The following is a 17001-nucleotide window of genomic DNA, read 5'->3' as shown; positions in this document are numbered from 1 at the left end:
CCTGATGAAAAAACGTAGACCCTGAGAGTTGTCATGCTTTCCCCAGGGAGGTGTGAGATGGGAAGGTGAGAAGACAGGTTCTTCTTCAACTAGGGAAAGGACCATTATCAAGTGGTTGTAGAAGAAGTGGGTTTTTGCATGTCTTAGAATTTGGTTCACACCTCAGAATCCATTCCTGTTTTTTTTTCCATCAACATAACATACTTGTTACCTTGGTCACAATTTACTTCATTTACAAACTGGATGGAAATATGAGATTTTTCAACCTTTAGAGCTTGATGACAGTTATCAATAAATTGTTTTAGGAGAATTTAGAAAGCTAGTATGCTACTGAACACTGTGTCAAGAATTTTATTTTTTTACTTTATTTTTTCGTTGCCAAGGATTTTAAATCGCAGTGGCTAAATGTGAAGGTTTCTGGTTTGTTTTCCATTTAGGATTGTTTGCTCATTCCTAGGGGCTATGTTTGCACAGTAAGTAGAGTGGCTTTCTAGTTTCCTGTGCTTTTAGTTTGGTGTTGGCTGGAGCCAGGAGGTGCCTGTCCTCCCCAAGCCTATGCTCCAGGCTGGATTTTTAAGGGTGGCCTTGCAGATCTTAAGTGGGATCATGGGTAGGGCCGCTTCTTTTATATTTATATCTAAATACTGGGCTCATGATAATTCCCGTCATCCCAGCCAATTGCCTGGGCATGTTCACAAGCCTGACATGGGCAGCACATACGTAAACCTGACATGGGCATTGAGAAGCTTGATCCTTCTACTGGCCAGGCCACTGATGGCTGCTTGTAGAGTGGGGTCAAGAGCCAGGTCAGAATGCTGATCGGACCTCTTGAGACTGTCTTTTTTCCTGTGGCTGGATTAGAGGAAATGAAAGCTCGTGCTCACCCCAAGTGCTGCGATTTCACTTGGATCTCTGCATCTAGACACGAGTAAGATGCATACACCTAGCATCTTTCTGTTACACTGAAACTACTGTTAATCTGTTGAATTGGAATTGAACGACCATGGAAAAATAGGGAATTAGATGCCAATCTATGCTGACTCCAGGACAATGATAACAATGAAAACATAATGGGGGATACCATTATGTTAGGAACACCATTAACATTAGGTTTGGATTCCGCTAATCAAATCATTTTTTATTTTTGAAAAATTAGGCTCCATGAGACCAACATGGTACAGTTTGGCTGTATATTGCTATATTAATAATAAATCACAAAGGGTAGTCTAATAACATTAAACCATTTAAGAAGACAATTCAACTAAGAAAGATAGGGTGTATATCAACCAGCAGAAAATCCAAAGTATTATATGACTAATTTAGTCTTTGAAATAAAAATGACGATACTTGTCGATAGAAAATTAACTTGGACTTTATAAACTATGTTGAATTTAAGATGAATCAGTGATTATTGTTGGTCAAGAAAATGAATATTTCGATTTTTAATTTTTAAAGTACATTTTAGCGAGTTAAGAGAGCGTTGGCTCAAAATTATTTTGAGTTCATAATGAAGAAAAGTTTATTTGTTGTTATTTTCTGAACATCAGTGGAGGCCTTTAAAGCAGAAGATCAAGCTAGTTGGTGACATCTTGCTGTATATTATATATTGTTATTGGCTTGTGTTTTGAAAGATTGAAAGGTCTGAATTTTTTTGGCAAACAGGAAAATTTCCCAAAGCCTGTCACCAGTGATAATATTTGAGGGTTTGCCATGCACCATGCCATGTTCAGTGTCTTATGTCATTTCATTTAATTCTCATATCTATAGAAAGTCTTATTATTTCCATTTTATAAATGAGGAAATTGAGAGTCAAAGGAAGTAGAGAACTTGACCGATTGCTGAGCTGATAAGAGTCAAAGCTAGAATCCCAACTTCATTCTTGCTCTTATCTGCAAAGCATCCCACTGAACGCTGGTCAAGGAGACATCACCTGCAGAATGGCCTTGTATTTGCCTGGTAAAGAACTTACTGACACCTGAAAGACATCAAGCCCATTTTCTTACTCCAATCAGATTAAAACATAATTCTAAACACTTATTTACTGGATTTACAGGAATGTCCCTTTTCTTGTTTGTTTGTTTGTTTGTCTTTTTAAAGCTTTTGGACATTGGATAAAATTCCACTTCAGTCAAAACATTTTATTTATTTCAACATTTCTTTCCAACTTGGGCTCAAACACATTGGTAGGACTCTATTATCTGGATTTTCTTTATTTTTCAAAATGTTAATGAATTTAGAAGGATTTTAAATACCTATACCTTATTTCTGCTTTTACTGAAGAAAAATATGACTAAAGTCAGATCTTTTTACTTGGCAGGCAGACCTGGGCGATATTTTTGTTTTGCATTCATTGAGTTGGCCTGCCTGAGAGAGCAGTGAACTTGGGCCTGGGGTATAACTGCATCCTCTGTGGATGGTCCCCTGTCAGCCTCCCTGGGAGGCGGGGGGGGGTTGGGTCATGCTTTCCCCTGCCTCCCAGGTATTGGAGACTCTCCCTTTTCCTGCCCAAATAAAGGGAAGGGGTGCTTGTTTTGTGGGAGAGGGGATAGCTATTAGGTGGGCAAGTGGATCCTTTTTCTTACAACTAGTTGCCATTATTTATTTTATTATTTTCATGGCAAAGAAGTTGGCCGGATCCCTTCCAAATTTCTCTACAAATATTTATGGTTTTGATAAGCATTATTTTAAAAAACCCCTTTATAGTTAAAAGATTTGATAGAAAAATCCGAAAATGAAGATTCCAAAGGAAGAAATTTTAAAGAAACCTATAATTGCATCCCCAGAGAGGGAACCACTGCAACTACACACATCTGTGGGACTGTCATGGTCCTACTTGCTTTTTGTGCAAAGACTCTCCTGCAGACATTGTTTTTTCACTAGATGTGATCATAGGCATGCACTGTTTTTTTGTTTTTTTTTAACTGCTTTTAAAACTAAAGAAGATTTTGTGGACATCTTTCCATGTCAGTTTATCTATACAGGCAGACCTCGTTTTACTGCATTTCGCTTTATTGTGCTTTGCAAATACTGTGTTATTTTACGTGTTGAAAGTTTGTGGCAACCCTGCATCGACCAAGTCTACTGGCACCATTTTCCGACAGCATTTGCTCACATGGTGTCTCTGGTAATTCTTGCAAAATTTCAAGCCCTCCATCAGCAAAAAGATTATGAGTCTGTGAAGGTTTAGATGATGTTATCATTTTTTAGCAATAAAGTATTTTAAAATTAAGGTATGTACATTGTTTTCTTAGACAAAATATATTGCATACATAATAGACTATAGCATAGTGTAAACATAACTTTTATGTGCAAAATATTAGTGTGACTCACTAGATTGTGGTATTTGCTGTATTGTGGTGGTCTGTAACCAAACTTGCACTATCTCTGAGGTATGCCTGTATCCATATTCATATCTATCTATATACTTTTATATCATCCTAATGGTATAAAATATTCTCCATAGATTCTCACGTTCACTCAAACCATTCCTTAATATTGGGCAAAAAAAAAAAAAGTCCATTGTGTGGACAAGGATTTTTCTGTTTTCTCTCTGATCAAGTTCCTGTTCCTTTAGGAGGGTAGTGGGATGTTTTATGAAACATTCATTGCCTACTCTGTGCCAACCATTGTGCTGTGGCTGAGAATGCAAAGATGAAAAGGACAGTCTTTGTGCCCTTGAGAAGACCACACTCATATGCAGAAGATAAATATTTTAAGCAGATCATTATAATAATTGCTGTAGTAGATGTTGGAAATATACTGTCCCTTCTAACTTATTTTAAAAATTGTTAAGTCGATAGGCTGACATAGGCACAGAGAATTTTTTTCTTTTTTTTTGTTTGTGTGTCAATAAAGCAATAATTTCATTTGTATTAAAGAAAAGGAATTATGAAAGAACGTTGGGCCTTTTGTTTTCATCTGATCCAAGAGGAAAAAAGATGGACCTTCCTGTTTTGATCAGGAAGAAAGCATGGCTTTCTGCGACCCATGGAAGGGCAGTTCCTTCTGGATTGCCATTTAACTTGTTTCCGATGGTGTCCTCATCCTTGCCTTCTTGTTTTCAAGAGGCTGGAAGAGGACTTAGTATTGGGTTTTGTTGTTGTTGTTTTTTAAAAATTTTTATTGGAGTATAGTTAATTTACAATGTTGTGTTACTTTCTGCTACACAGCAAAGTGAATCAGTTATACGTATACCTGTATCCACTCTTTTTTTAGATTCCGTTCCCATATAGGTCATTCCAGAGTATTGCGTAGAGTTTCCTGTGCTGTACAGTAGGTCCTTATCAGTTATCTATTTTATATCTAGTAGTGTAGTATTGGATTGACTTTGATGCCATCTAGCCCTTTTAGATCACCTTAGCATATTTGTGTGCTTTTCTCTTCAACGCAGTGGGTCAGCAGGGGCGTTAAAATTAAGCTGTAACGTCTAACAGAGTGCTCTGAATTTCCATTCCTTCTTCTCTCCTGCTGGCTTTCCTTTCTGTGGTGGCGATGGCCGTTAGGTTGGTGTAGAGAGCAGTGTTGACATCCTTGATTGTCCTCTGACTGTAAGTCCCCACGTTCCCTTTGTCAGCACAAAGTGGGCCTTGCACTCCCATTCTGCCCCCGTCCAGCCCTGCCTGTGCGCCCCCTCGTACTTCCTCCCTGGGTTCTGAGTTCTCCTTGCTATCTCCAAGTTTATTTTGACCTTGATCGAATTCATGGTTGTGTTTTTAAATCATAGCTTAGTTTCTTCTCTACTCATTAAGAGTAGTGACACTAAAAATACCCCCCCACCACCACCACCAGAAAACAACATTCAAGTGACTTCCTGAATATGAGCAGTATTTTTCCTTTGGGATGTTTGTACCAGGATTGTGTTCCACTATTTCATTTCCCCTTAGTACCTGTTTGAAATATTCAGAAAGGGCATCTGTGAATCATTTCATTTAATAAAATCACCTGCAAATCCTCTATGCCAGTCAGGCAGGCCAAAGCACAAAGCACAGCCTGCAGAGTTGAGGCCCAGGAATGCTGAGTGCGGCCCCAGGGCCTTGCATCTGCCCAGATGTTTGTCCTTTGCTAAAGCTTCACTCAGTTCATTTGCACAGACTATTAAGGCCTGGGGTACGTACTACTCACAGATTAAGATGAAATGGCTTTTAGAAGTCTTAGACCTTTAAAGTGATGGCTCTCTAGTATTGAAATCTCCTCTGTGCAGGTGTTTTGTTGCCTTGTAGTAAAAACTCTGCACATATACAATCTAATGAAATCTAATGAGCCATTCCAGTGGGGAGCCATTGCTTTCATTTGGAGTGTTTGATTTTTATTCAGCACTTGCCTTTTCCTGGAAGGAGGAAATTCCCAAGAAAACAAAGAAAAGAAATTTGCAGGTGCCAGATTTCCTTCCTTTGCTGTTGGCTACTGCTTTGTTATCTAAACAACATTCAAAAAGTAATTCGAATACTACTATCCACTTGAGTCCTTTCTTTGTTAAGAAATACTGCTGATATCCAGTTTTGAAGCACGCCCCAGGATAGAGTCATCTGGGGCTATGTGGAAATGTATCTTTCTAACCAAAGCTTTTCTGGCCGTGTGTTTTTCTTCCACAGGAGATGGCGAATATTTTGGCTCAGAAGCAACTGCGTTCCATCATCTTAACAGTGAGTACCTATGTGCTGTGACCACCTTGTTGGGAAGGAATGGTCTGGTGTATTTATTCATCTCCTCTTTTGGCTTGGTTTTGTGACTTGCTTCTGTGGTGAAGCAGTAGTAACTAGAAAGGAGGAAAAAGTGTGCTTCTGGAAATGGAATAAACAAAGCTCTCCCACAGGAATGGCCTCATGATTGGAGGGAGAGCGTCTCTGGAACTGCTCTAGAGAGAAACACATTCCGGCAGGACGGGTTGGAAATCTCTCGGTGGGGCAGGTTTATTATACTCACTGAAGCTTTAGCTTTGCGTTTAAGGCAATCAGGGGCTCCCTGACTTTAAAAATTCCACCAGTATGAGCTTATACTGTTTTTAGTGAGGAAACTAGCTGGAAACATATCAGACTCTGAGAGAAGTCCTGAAATTTCGACCATCATTTTCCTGGGCCCCTTTCCTAGAGAAAGGCAAGAAAGACAGACGTGAAACCCACTCATTAACTGTGATGCGAAAAAGACCTGAAACCTCAGTGGAAAAGAAGCTCTACATGTTATGTTGTGAATGTTTAGAAATAAATCAAATAGCAAGATTTCCTGAGGCCTTATCTGCTACTTGACTTCTAACCAAAGGCTGAAAGAAGCATGTGTGATTGATTCTTCTGCTTACCAAAAAAAAAAAAGTGCTCGTGTAATTCTGAAAAGTTCTGCAAGCTTATAGTTACACACACACACATACACACATTCCAATACAATGAGGCCTTTAAAAATTAAAAACCTTATGAGGGCAAAGAAAATAAATATTCTAGAACCCAAAGCCAATAATAATGACCACAATTTGTCATCAAGTTTCATGTTAAACTTCCTGGCTGTTAAGGATAAAGAGAAACCATATGAGTGTAATTTTCACTGTTTGATAAAAGAGGTACCCCAGTTCTTCGGGGGATGACATATTTTGCCCCCTGGAACTGGAATCTGAAATGGGTATTGTTAGAACATTCTAATAGATTCTTGGTCCAAGAGTGGCTTTTTAGAAATCACAGAGAGATTCATAATACGGTTATTTTTTATACTGGCTCTCAATAAAGGTGGAAGCAGTGATTTTATTTATTTATTTTTGGCTGCATTGGGTCTTTGTTGCGGTGCGTGGGCTTCTCATTGCCGTGGCTTCTCTTGTTGTGGAGCACAGGCTCTAGGCATGTGGGCTTCAGTAGTTGCAGCACGCGGGCTCAGTAGTTGTGGCTCGCGGGCTCTAGAGCGCAGGCTCAGTAGTTGTGGTGCATGGGCTTAGTTGTTCTGCGGCATGTGGGATCTTCCCAGACGAGGGCTCGAACCCATGTCCCCTGCATCGGTAGGCAGATTCTTAACCACTACGCCACCAGGGAAGCCCCCTGAAGCAGTGATTTTAAAGCATAGTTCAGTGAAGGTGTTTGTGCAGGGGAGGAGAATGGGGAGATAAAGGAGTAGAAACTTGGAATTAAGGTCTTAGCCTGTTGTTGGTATCACCTTGGTAAGGCAGTTGGAGTTAGATTACCCAGACATGGGGTGGGTGGAATGACTGTGGCCATCATGTCTCAAAGATCAGTTTGTTTCAATGGGACTTTTTATATGAGATTTTGATGGCTAGAAGTTCAAGGTTGGTATTCTCTGGCAGTAACTTGGAGTGCAGATACTTTTGAGTTGCTAATAAAATAGATACCCTTATGCTCTAGTACCCATACACTTAGATACTCAACATATACTATGAATTAACATTCTATTGGGAAGATTGGAAGATATGAGGTTTGATTCTCCCCCCATCCCATTGCCTGGCGTCCCACCCCCCAACCTCTATAATTTTGGTTCAGCCACTTCCTTCTATTCCTCATTCTTCACCCCACCCCTCCTTCTTCAATTGCTTATTTCGATATGGTGCTCAGAGCTGGCTGAGGAGTCCAGGTGCACGTCAGGTTGGGGGCACCCAGAGAAAGTTCTTTGAGACAGCAAGATGTGGTTGGGTCTGGCACGTTCAAAATAACTCATTTGAACGGGTGTTTCACCACTTTGACTGGTTGGTTGGCAATTTTAAGGCACAACAGTGGTCTCTGACAAATTGGATGTATATTAGACCCAAATGCTGCCTCCCGTTTCAAACCCAACCCTGGTGTGGACGAAGGCCCCCATATCTGTCTCCTGCCACTCCTTTTATATTTGTTCCATTTTGGTTCTGTTTCAAAGGAGAAGGGTCATTTTTTTAAAAAGAATTCATTGTTGGGCTTCCCTGGTGGCACAGTGGTTGGGAGTCCGCCTGCCGATGCAGGGGACACGGGTTCGTGCCCCGGTCCGGGAAGATCCCACATGCTGCGGAGCATCTGGGCCCGTGAGCCATGGCCGCTGAGCCTGCGCGTCCGGAGCCTGTGCTCCGCAACGGGAGAGGCCACCATAGTGAGGGGCCCGCATACCGCAAAAAAAAAAAAAAAGAATTCATTGTCAACAGGTGAATAAAAAGTAATATATATGAATTGACTCACTGCATTGTGGTGACAGTAGTTACTGTACAGTTTCCACGGTGAATTAACTACAAACCTGATAGTTACTTGGCTTTTGTGTGATGCTTCTAAAACTTTTCCCCGTTGAGAAGTGGGATCACTTGTCAGAGACAGTGGCAGGGTTAAGATGATGGCAAAATTGCTTACAATACATGTGCACCGTTCATTTCTCTACTGCAGGCAAGGGATGCTTCTGTTGTAGAAATCCACAGTTCTTCTCAAGGTGCTTTCATTTCAGGCACACCTTCTCTTGGTTTATATGGAGGTAATCACCACCGAATTTCCACTGCCTTCCCCACCTCCACTCTTCACTGCACACAGTAGGTCTTTTCTCCACTTCTGGCCTAAAGAGCAGGAACCTTACTGGGTCCTGAGATGTAAAGGAATGCTCCAGGGTCACCTGTGTACTCATCTTTCTCCTGAAGGGTGGTTCCACCCACTTACATCCCTCATGCTTCCAGATAAGGACTTCTGAGGTTCTGCTTGACATCATGATCAGGGGGGTAACTTAGGTTATTTGCTTTTTCTTTCTTCCTTTGTTTAAAAAAATTTCACTTGTAAACCATCTCCCTAGCATGTCATCCGAGCTCAGCGGGCCATCAACAATGAAATGGCACACCAGCTGTACGTGCTGCAGGTGCTAACCTTTAACCTTTTGGAAGACAGGATGATGACTAAGATGGATCCCCAGGACCAGGTGAGTGCTCGTTAGACAATGGTAAAAGCACATGAGGGAAAGAGTGTCATTAAAAGTCTTTCCTTGGGCTACTTGGAAACCAGGAGGTTTTAGGTGATGATAATATTATTTTATTATCATCTCAGGACTTAGGGGAATGGATTTAAAATTTAGGTGAATCTAGGATCAGAGAATAAAATAAATGAATTATTTCATTATGCATCAAACACATGCATATTCTTTCTTTATTGGATAAGAAAGCTTGACGTCACATGGCTGCAAACATTGGCCCTTGGCCCCAATACCTTCAACGGTGATAGCTTTGGAGTCAGGTTCCCAGAACACCTAGCCACTTGGTAGCTCTGTGTGAGATTGATTCTGCAGGCTGAAGGAGTAATTTCCATTCTCCAGTGATCAGTGCCACGGGTGGAGGTCCCAGGTTACATCTGATTTCTGGACTTACATCTTTGTCAGTTGTCTCTTTGCTATAATTCTCTCTAGGTCTCTGGTTGTTGTGCATGAAAAGTTAAGTCTCGATCCAAAACGCTTTGGGGGAACTTTACTGTGTGAGGACGGAGTGAGAGGAAACAGCTGGGAGCCCTGCTGTAGCACATTTTCAACTTAAATAGCGCTGCAGCTTTGGAAAGGAAAACACTCATTACTGGCACGTGAGGGTCTGATCTCTAGCAGATGTGGATGCACATGCAAACTGTGTAACCACCGCAGCACTTCATTCATGGCGTGAGGCCATGAGATTAGGAATGATGGAGAGGCTTCGAGCAGCTGTCTAACATGCCCCACGCTTTTGGCAAGACCAAGTGCGATCACCCCAGAGAGATGCGACTGTCTTACTACTTCTAGTACGAAAGGCAATGTGTCTTAGGGTGAAACAGCCCTCCCTGCTTGGAAATTGCCTCCTTTTATCTAAAAGATACGTTTTTTCTTATTGTGGTTAAATATGCCTCACAGAAAATTTACCATTTTAACCATTTTTAAGGTTTGTTTCTATGAAGTCACTTCTCAGTGGAGTTAGGGATCCCTTGTCACTTACATATTGTTCATAAACCTTACGGGCCTCTTGCTTTATTTCTGACAGTACAGGACTCCCAGGTCCTCTAATTTTTTTTTTTTTTTTTCCAATCACAAGCGTTCCATCATATTTGGGGGTCTCATTTAGAACTTCACGAGGCAATTGATATCAGTGCTCCAAGTGGTTTGGCTGTGAGGGTAATTGTGGAGTAAAGCCAGGGCTGACCAGCAGGGAGAGTGGCAGGAGGAAAAGAAGTATACAGAGCTGTAACTTAGGACATTGGTTGCCTTTTATCTGTTTTTCTTTTGCCTATGTGCAGTGATTCATTTAGACCCTGGGGAACGAGGGAGTAGATGTAACGTCACACAGTGAAGGCAGCTCTCTCTCCCCCTCCCATTTTTTCTCCCTAACCCCTTCAGGCTCAGCGGGACATCATATTTGAACTTCGAAGAATTGCTTTTGATGCAGAGTCTGAACCAAACAACAGCAGCGGCAGCATGGAGAAGCGCAAGTCCATGTACACCCGGGATTATAAAAAACTTGGCTTCATTGTAAGTAAGACATCTCCAGTAAGCTCTCCTTCCAGCATCCCGGGGCCTGACCTCAGCCACATAACTGATGTCTCCTCCAAGCGTGTGGTCCTCTTGTGCCTTACAGAATAGTTTCCACATTTTCCAGATGTTTAGCTGGTTTAAACAAGATCACATGAAAATCTCTTCTGGCTGCAGTGAAATGGAATAACTTGCACAAGTGTGACTAATACTGAGTTTGTTTATTCAGTTCTGATTAAGTGTAACCAAGAGTAGTTAGCTCGGAAAGCATCTAGACTTCATTAAATCTACTTCACAAGAGGCTTAAGGTTCTATTTGAATTAAATGGGTGATGGCAGCTGTGGGATGGATCTTATTACTGGGCTAGTGATTGGATTATTCACATACATCGATTTCGTATCAAAATCAAATTGAGTCTCCTGAAATTTAATCACAATCTGATTTATGCAATTTATATTTTCCTAAAAGTTTTGTCTTGCTACGGATGATATCTCCTAGATTTTCTTTCTTTCAGTTTGCAAATCAGAACACAGCTTGTCCTGAATATAAACTGTTGTTTTTGTTTCTACTTCTGGTCTATTCTTGCTTTTATCACCATCATATTTCTATATGACCTTTGGCTAATTAATCTCAAATTCTGAAGGTGTAAATTTGGGTTTCTTGTTTACCTCCTTCATAAGCATCATAAATGAGATTTCTGGCTTCAGTGATTAGAAATCACCAGGCATTATTTTTTTAGTTTTTCACACACACACTGTATTTTATTTTTACAAGAGATAAATAAACTGACACCAAGCATTGTAAGTGGATGACCACAACAAAAGCAAGAATGATTGCAATTACCAAACACGAAACACACTCATACTGTTGTCATAATATTGACATTAAGTCCACTAATCCTCCACTGTAACAGCTCCTTTGCAGTGAAAATTGATTTGTATATTTTTTGCCTCTGAGTCCTTGTGGGATTTTTTTTTTTTTTCAAACAGAAAGTCACAAAAATTATAATCATTCTCATCAGTTCACTCAGTCCCATGTGATTAATTTTTTTTATCTTGATCTTTTGTTAGCACTTTTATTAATTCATCAGTTTTCCATCAGAGTTCTTTTTTTTTTTTTTTTTTTTTTTTTGCGGTACACAGGCCTCTCACTGTTGTGACCTCTCCCGCTGCGGAGCACAGGCTCCGGACGCGCAGGCTCAGCGGCCATGGCTCACGGGCCCAGCCGCTCTGTGGCATGTGGGATCTTCCCGGACCGGGGCACGAACCCGTGTCCCCTGCATCGACAGGCGGACTCTCAACCACTGCGCCACCAGGGAAACCCTCCATCAGAGTTCTGAAAATGCTTGTTCATTCAGCTCAACAGCACAGTCCGTTACCAGAAACCTGTACTTGTCAGTGTCTTTTCCATGAATTCCTTGAAGATGAAACCCTTTTATAGGAACATTTTTGCAAAAGGATCAGAGCACACCCAGAACTGTCTGTAAATGACAAAAGACTTAAAAATGACCACGGTTAAAGATTTCATGAAAGCTCATAATAATGCAATTGACAAGGAAATTTAGTTATTTCTGAGATATACATTTTAAAGTAATGACTAGAATTATGACTTATAACATTATACCAGAACATATAAGATTTTTAGAAATTTCATGTAATGTCTGAAACATGTATATTAACATATTTCCATACAAATAACCCAAAGAAAGTTTAGTATTAGTTGTTTTTGTTTGTTTCTTTGTTTGTCTTTTTATACTGCAGGTTCTTACTAGTCATCAATTTTATACATATCAGTGTACACATGTCAATCCCAATCACCCAATTCAGCACACCACCATCCCCATCCCACTGCGGTTTTCCCCCCTCGGTGTCCATACATCTGTTCTCTACATCTGTGTCTCAACTTCTACCCTGCAAACCGGTTCATCTGTACCATTTTTCTAGGTTCCACATGCATGCGTTAATATATGATATTTGTTTTTCTTTTTCTGACTTACTTCACTCTGTATGACAATCTCTAGATCCATCCACGTCTCTACAAATAACCCAATTTCATTCCTTTTTATGGCTGAGTAATATTCCATTGTATATATGTGCCACATCTTCTTTATCCATTCGTCTGTCGATGGGCATTTAGGTTGCTTCCATGACCTGGCTATTGTAAATAGTGCTGCAGTGAACATTGAGGTGCATGTGTCTTTTTGAATTATGGTTTTCTCTGGGTATATGCCCAGTAGTGAGATTGCTGGGTCATATGGTAATTCCATTTTTAATTTTTTAAAGAACCTCCATACTGTTCTCCATAGTGGCTGTACCAATTTACATTCCCACCAACAGTGCAAGAGAGTTCCGGTTTCTCAACACCCTCTCCAGCATTTATTGTTTGTAGATTTTCTGATGATGCCCATTGTAACTGGTGTGAGGTGATACATCATTGTAGTTTTGATTTCAGTTTCTCTAATAATTAGTGACGTTGAGCAGCTTTTCATGTGCTTTTTGGCCATCTGTATGTCTTCTTTAGAGAAATGTCTATTTAGGTCTTCTGCCCATTTTTGGATTGGGTTGTTTCTTTCTTTAATATTGAGCTGCATGAGCTGTTTATATATTTTTGAGATTAATCCTTTGTCCGTTGATTCGTTTGCAAATATTTTCTCCCATTCTGAGGGTTGTTTTTTCATCTTGTTTATGGCTTCCTTTGCTGTGCAAAAGCTTTGAAGTTTCATTAGGTCCCATTTGTTTATTTTTGTTTTTATTTCCATTACTCTAAGAGATGGATCAAAAAAGATCTTCCTGTGATTTATGTCAAAGAATGTTCTTCCTATGGTTTCCTCTAAGGGTTTTATAGTGTCTGGTCTTACATTTAGGTCTCAAATCCATTTTGAGTTTATTTTTGTGTATGGTGTTAGGGAGTGTTCTAATTTCATTCTTTTGCATGTAGCTGTCCAGTTTTCCCAGCACCACTCATTGAAGAGACTGTCTTTTCTCCATTGTATATCCTTGCCTCCTTTGTCATAGATTAGTTGACCATAGGTGTGTGGGTTTATCTCTGGGCTTTCTATCATGTTCCATTGATCTATGTTTCTGTTTTTGTGCCAGTACCATATTGTCTTGATTACTGTAGCTTTGTAGTATAGTCTGAAGTCAGGGAGTCTGATTTGTCCAGCTCCGTTTTTTTCCCTCAAGACTGCTTTGGCTATTCGGGGTCTTTTGTGTCTCCATACAAATTTTAGGATGATTTGATCTAGTTCCATAAAAAATGCCATTGGTAATTTGATAGGGATTGCATTGAATCTGTAGATTGCTTTGGGTAGTATAGTCATTTTCACAATATTGATTCTTCCAGTCCAAGAACATGGTATATCTCTCCATCTGTTGGTATCATCTTTAATATCTTTCATCAGTGTCTTAATAGTTTTCTGCATACAGGTCTTCTGTCTCCCTAGGTACGTTTATTCCTAGGTATTTTATTCTTTTTGCTGTAATGGTAAATGGAAGTGTTTCCTTAATTTCTCTTTCAGGTTTTTCATCATTAGTGTATAGGAATGCAAGAGACTTCTGTGCATTAATTTTGTATCCTGCAACTTTACCAAATTCATTGATTAGCTCTAGTAGTTTTCTGGTGGCATCTTTAGGATTCTCTATGTATAGTATCATGTCATCTGCAAACAGTGACAGTTTTACTTTTTCTTTTCCAATTTGTATTCCTTTTTTTCTTTCTCTTCTCTGATTCCTGTGGCTAGGACTTCCAAAACTATGTTGAATAATAGTGGTGAGAGTGGATATCCTTGTCCCTTTCCTGATCTTAGAGGAAATGCTTTCAGTTTTTCACCATTGAGAATGCTGTTTGCTGTGGGTTTGTCATATATGGCCTTTATTATGTTGAGGTAGGTTCCCTGTATGCCCACTTTCTGGAGAGTTTTTATCATAAATGGGTGTTGAATTTCATCAAAAGCTTTTTCTGCATCTGCTGAGATGATCATATGGTTTTTATTCTTCCATTTGTTAATATGGTGTATCACATGGATTGATTTGCGTGTATTGAAGAATCCTTGCATCCCTGAGATAAATCTCACTTGGTCATGATGTATGATCCTTTTAATGTGTTGTTGGATTCTGTTTGCTAGTATTTTGTTGAGGATTTTTACATCTATATTCATCAGTGATATTGGTCTGTAATTTTCTTTTTTCATAGTATCTTTGTGTGGTTTTGGTATCAGGGTGATGGTGGCCTCATAGAATGAGTTGGGGAGTGTTCCTTCCTCTGCAATTTTTTGGAAGAGTTTAAGAAAGATGGGTGTTAGCTCTTCTCTAAATGTTTGGTAGAATTCGCCTGTGAAGCCATCTGGTCCTGGACTTTTGTTTGTTGGAAGATTTTAAATCGCAGTTTCAATTTCATTACTTGTGATTGGTCTTTTCATATTTTCTATTTCTTCCTGGTTCAGTCTTGGAAGGTTATATCTTTCTAAGAATTTGTCCATTTCTTCCAGGTTGTCCATTTTCTTGGCATAGAGTTGCTTGTAGTAGTCTCTTAGAATGTTTTGTATCTCTGTGGTATCTGTTGTAACTTCTCCTTTTTCATTTTATTGATTTGAGTCCTCTCCCTCTTTTTCTTGATGAGTCTGGCTAAAGGTTTATCAATTTTGTTTATCTTCTCAAAGAACCAGCTTTTACTTTTATTGATCTTTGCTGTTGTTTTCTTTGTTTCTATTTCATTTATTTCTGCTCTGATCTTTATGATTTCTTTCCTTCTGCTAACTTTGGGTTTTGTTTGTTCTTTGTTCTCTAGTTCCTTTAGGTGTAAGGTTAGATTGTTTACTTGAGATTTTTTTTGTTTCCTGAGGTAGGCTTGTATAGCTATAAACTTCCCTCCTAGAACTGCTTTTGCTGCGTCCCATATGTTTTGGATCGTCGTGTTTTCATTGTCATTTTTCTCTAGGTATTTTTTGATTTCCTCTTTGATTTCTTCAGTGATCTCTTGGTTATTTAGTAACATATTGTTTAGCCTTCATATGTTTGTGTTTTTTACGTTTTTTCCCCTGTAATTCATTTCTAATATCAGAGCATAAGAGGCACTCGATTTGATTTCAATTTTCTTAAATTTACTGAGGCTTGATTTGTGATCCAAGATATGATCTATCCTGGAGAATGTTCCATGTGCACTTGAGAAGAAAGTGTAATCTGCTGCTTTTGGATGGAATGCTCCATAAATATCAATTAAATCTATCTGGTCTCTTGTGTCATTTAAAGCTTGTGTTTCCTTATTTATTTTCATTTTGGATGATCTGTCCGTTGGTGTAAGTTAGGTGTTAAAGTCCCCCACTATTACTGTGTTACTGTCGATTTCCTCTTTTATAGCTGTTATCAGTTGCCTTTGTACTGAGGTGCTCCTATGTTGGGTGCATATATATTTATAATCGTTATATCTTCTTGGATTGATTCCTTGATCATTATGTAGTGTCCTTCCTTGTCTCTAGTAACATTCTTTATTTTAAAGTCTATTTTATCTGATATGAGTATAGCTACACCAGCTTTCTTTTGATTTCCATTTGCATAGAATTTTTTTCCATCCCCTCACTTTCAGTCTGTATGTGTCCCTAGGTCTGAAGTGGGTCTCTTGTAGACAGCATATATATGGGTCTTGTTTTTGTATCCATTCAGCAAGCCTGTGTCTTTTGGTTGGAGCATTTAATCCATTTATGTTTAAGGTAATTATCGATATGTATGTTCCTATGACCATTTTCTTAATTGTTGTGGGTTTGTTTCTGTAGGTCCTTTTCTTCTCTTGTGTTTCCCACTTAGAGAAGTTCCTTTAGCATTTCTTGTAGAGCTGATTTGGTGGTGCTGAATTCTCTTAGCTTTTGCTTGTCTGTAAGGCTTTTGATTTCTCCATTGAATCTGAAAGAGATCCTTGCCAGGTAGAGTAATCTTGGTTGTACGTTCTTCCCTTTCATCACTTTAAGTATATCATGCCACTCCCTTCTGGCTTGTAGAGTTTCTGCTGAGAAATCAGCTGTTAACCTTATGGGAGTTCCCTTGTATGTTACTTGTCATTTTTCCCTGGCTACTTTTTTTTTTTTAACTTCTTTATTGGAGTATAATTGCTTTACAATGGTGTGTTTGTTTCTGCTTTACAGCAAAATGAATCAGTTATACATATACATATGTTCCCATATCTCTTTCCTCTTGCATCTCCCTCCCTCCCACCCTCCCTATCCCACCCCTCCAGGCAAAGCACTGAGCTGATCTCCCTGTGCTATGTGGCTGCTTCCCACTAGCTATCTACCTTAGTAGTAGATAGTGTATATATGTATATAGTATATATACATATATATACATATATCGTGTATACATATATATACATATATAGTGTATAGTGTATATATGTATATATGTCCATGCCTCTCTATTGCTTTGTCACACCTTACCCTTCCCCCTCCCCATATCCTCAAGTCCATTCTCTAGTAGGTCTGTGCTTTTATTCCTGTCTTACCCCTAGGTTCTTACATTTTTTTTTCTTAAATTCCATATATATGTGTTAGCATACCGTTCCCTTGCTACTTTCAATAATTTTTCTTTGTCTTTAATTTTTGCCAAT

General features: G+C 39.4%; 1 protein-coding gene across 7 annotated transcripts in view; it reads left to right on the top strand.

The window, feature by feature from the left end:
* Positions 1 to 17001, top strand: part of ELMO1 (engulfment and cell motility 1) — a 547361-nt gene that overhangs the window by 199877 nt on the left and 330483 nt on the right. For 5 of the 7 annotated variants that reach the window (XM_067746728.1, XM_067746734.1, XM_067746732.1 and 2 more), the window contains 4 exons: positions 4503 to 4547; positions 5592 to 5642; positions 8725 to 8847; positions 10276 to 10407. In XM_067746728.1, the coding sequence (XP_067602829.1) occupies positions 4503 to 4547; positions 5592 to 5642; positions 8725 to 8847; positions 10276 to 10407 (351 nt within the window). The remainder of the gene's footprint in view (positions 1 to 4502; positions 4548 to 5591; positions 5643 to 8724; positions 8848 to 10275; positions 10408 to 17001) is intronic. The other 2 variants (XM_067746730.1, XM_067746735.1) reach the window with 1 other exon arrangement.

This window comes from Pseudorca crassidens, chromosome 8 (assembly GCF_039906515.1).
Source record: "Pseudorca crassidens isolate mPseCra1 chromosome 8, mPseCra1.hap1, whole genome shotgun sequence".
Taxonomy (NCBI): domain Eukaryota; kingdom Metazoa; phylum Chordata; class Mammalia; order Artiodactyla; family Delphinidae; genus Pseudorca; species Pseudorca crassidens.
Note: the sequence above shows the minus strand (reverse complement) of the source record. Positions and strands in the feature narration are given on the sequence as shown.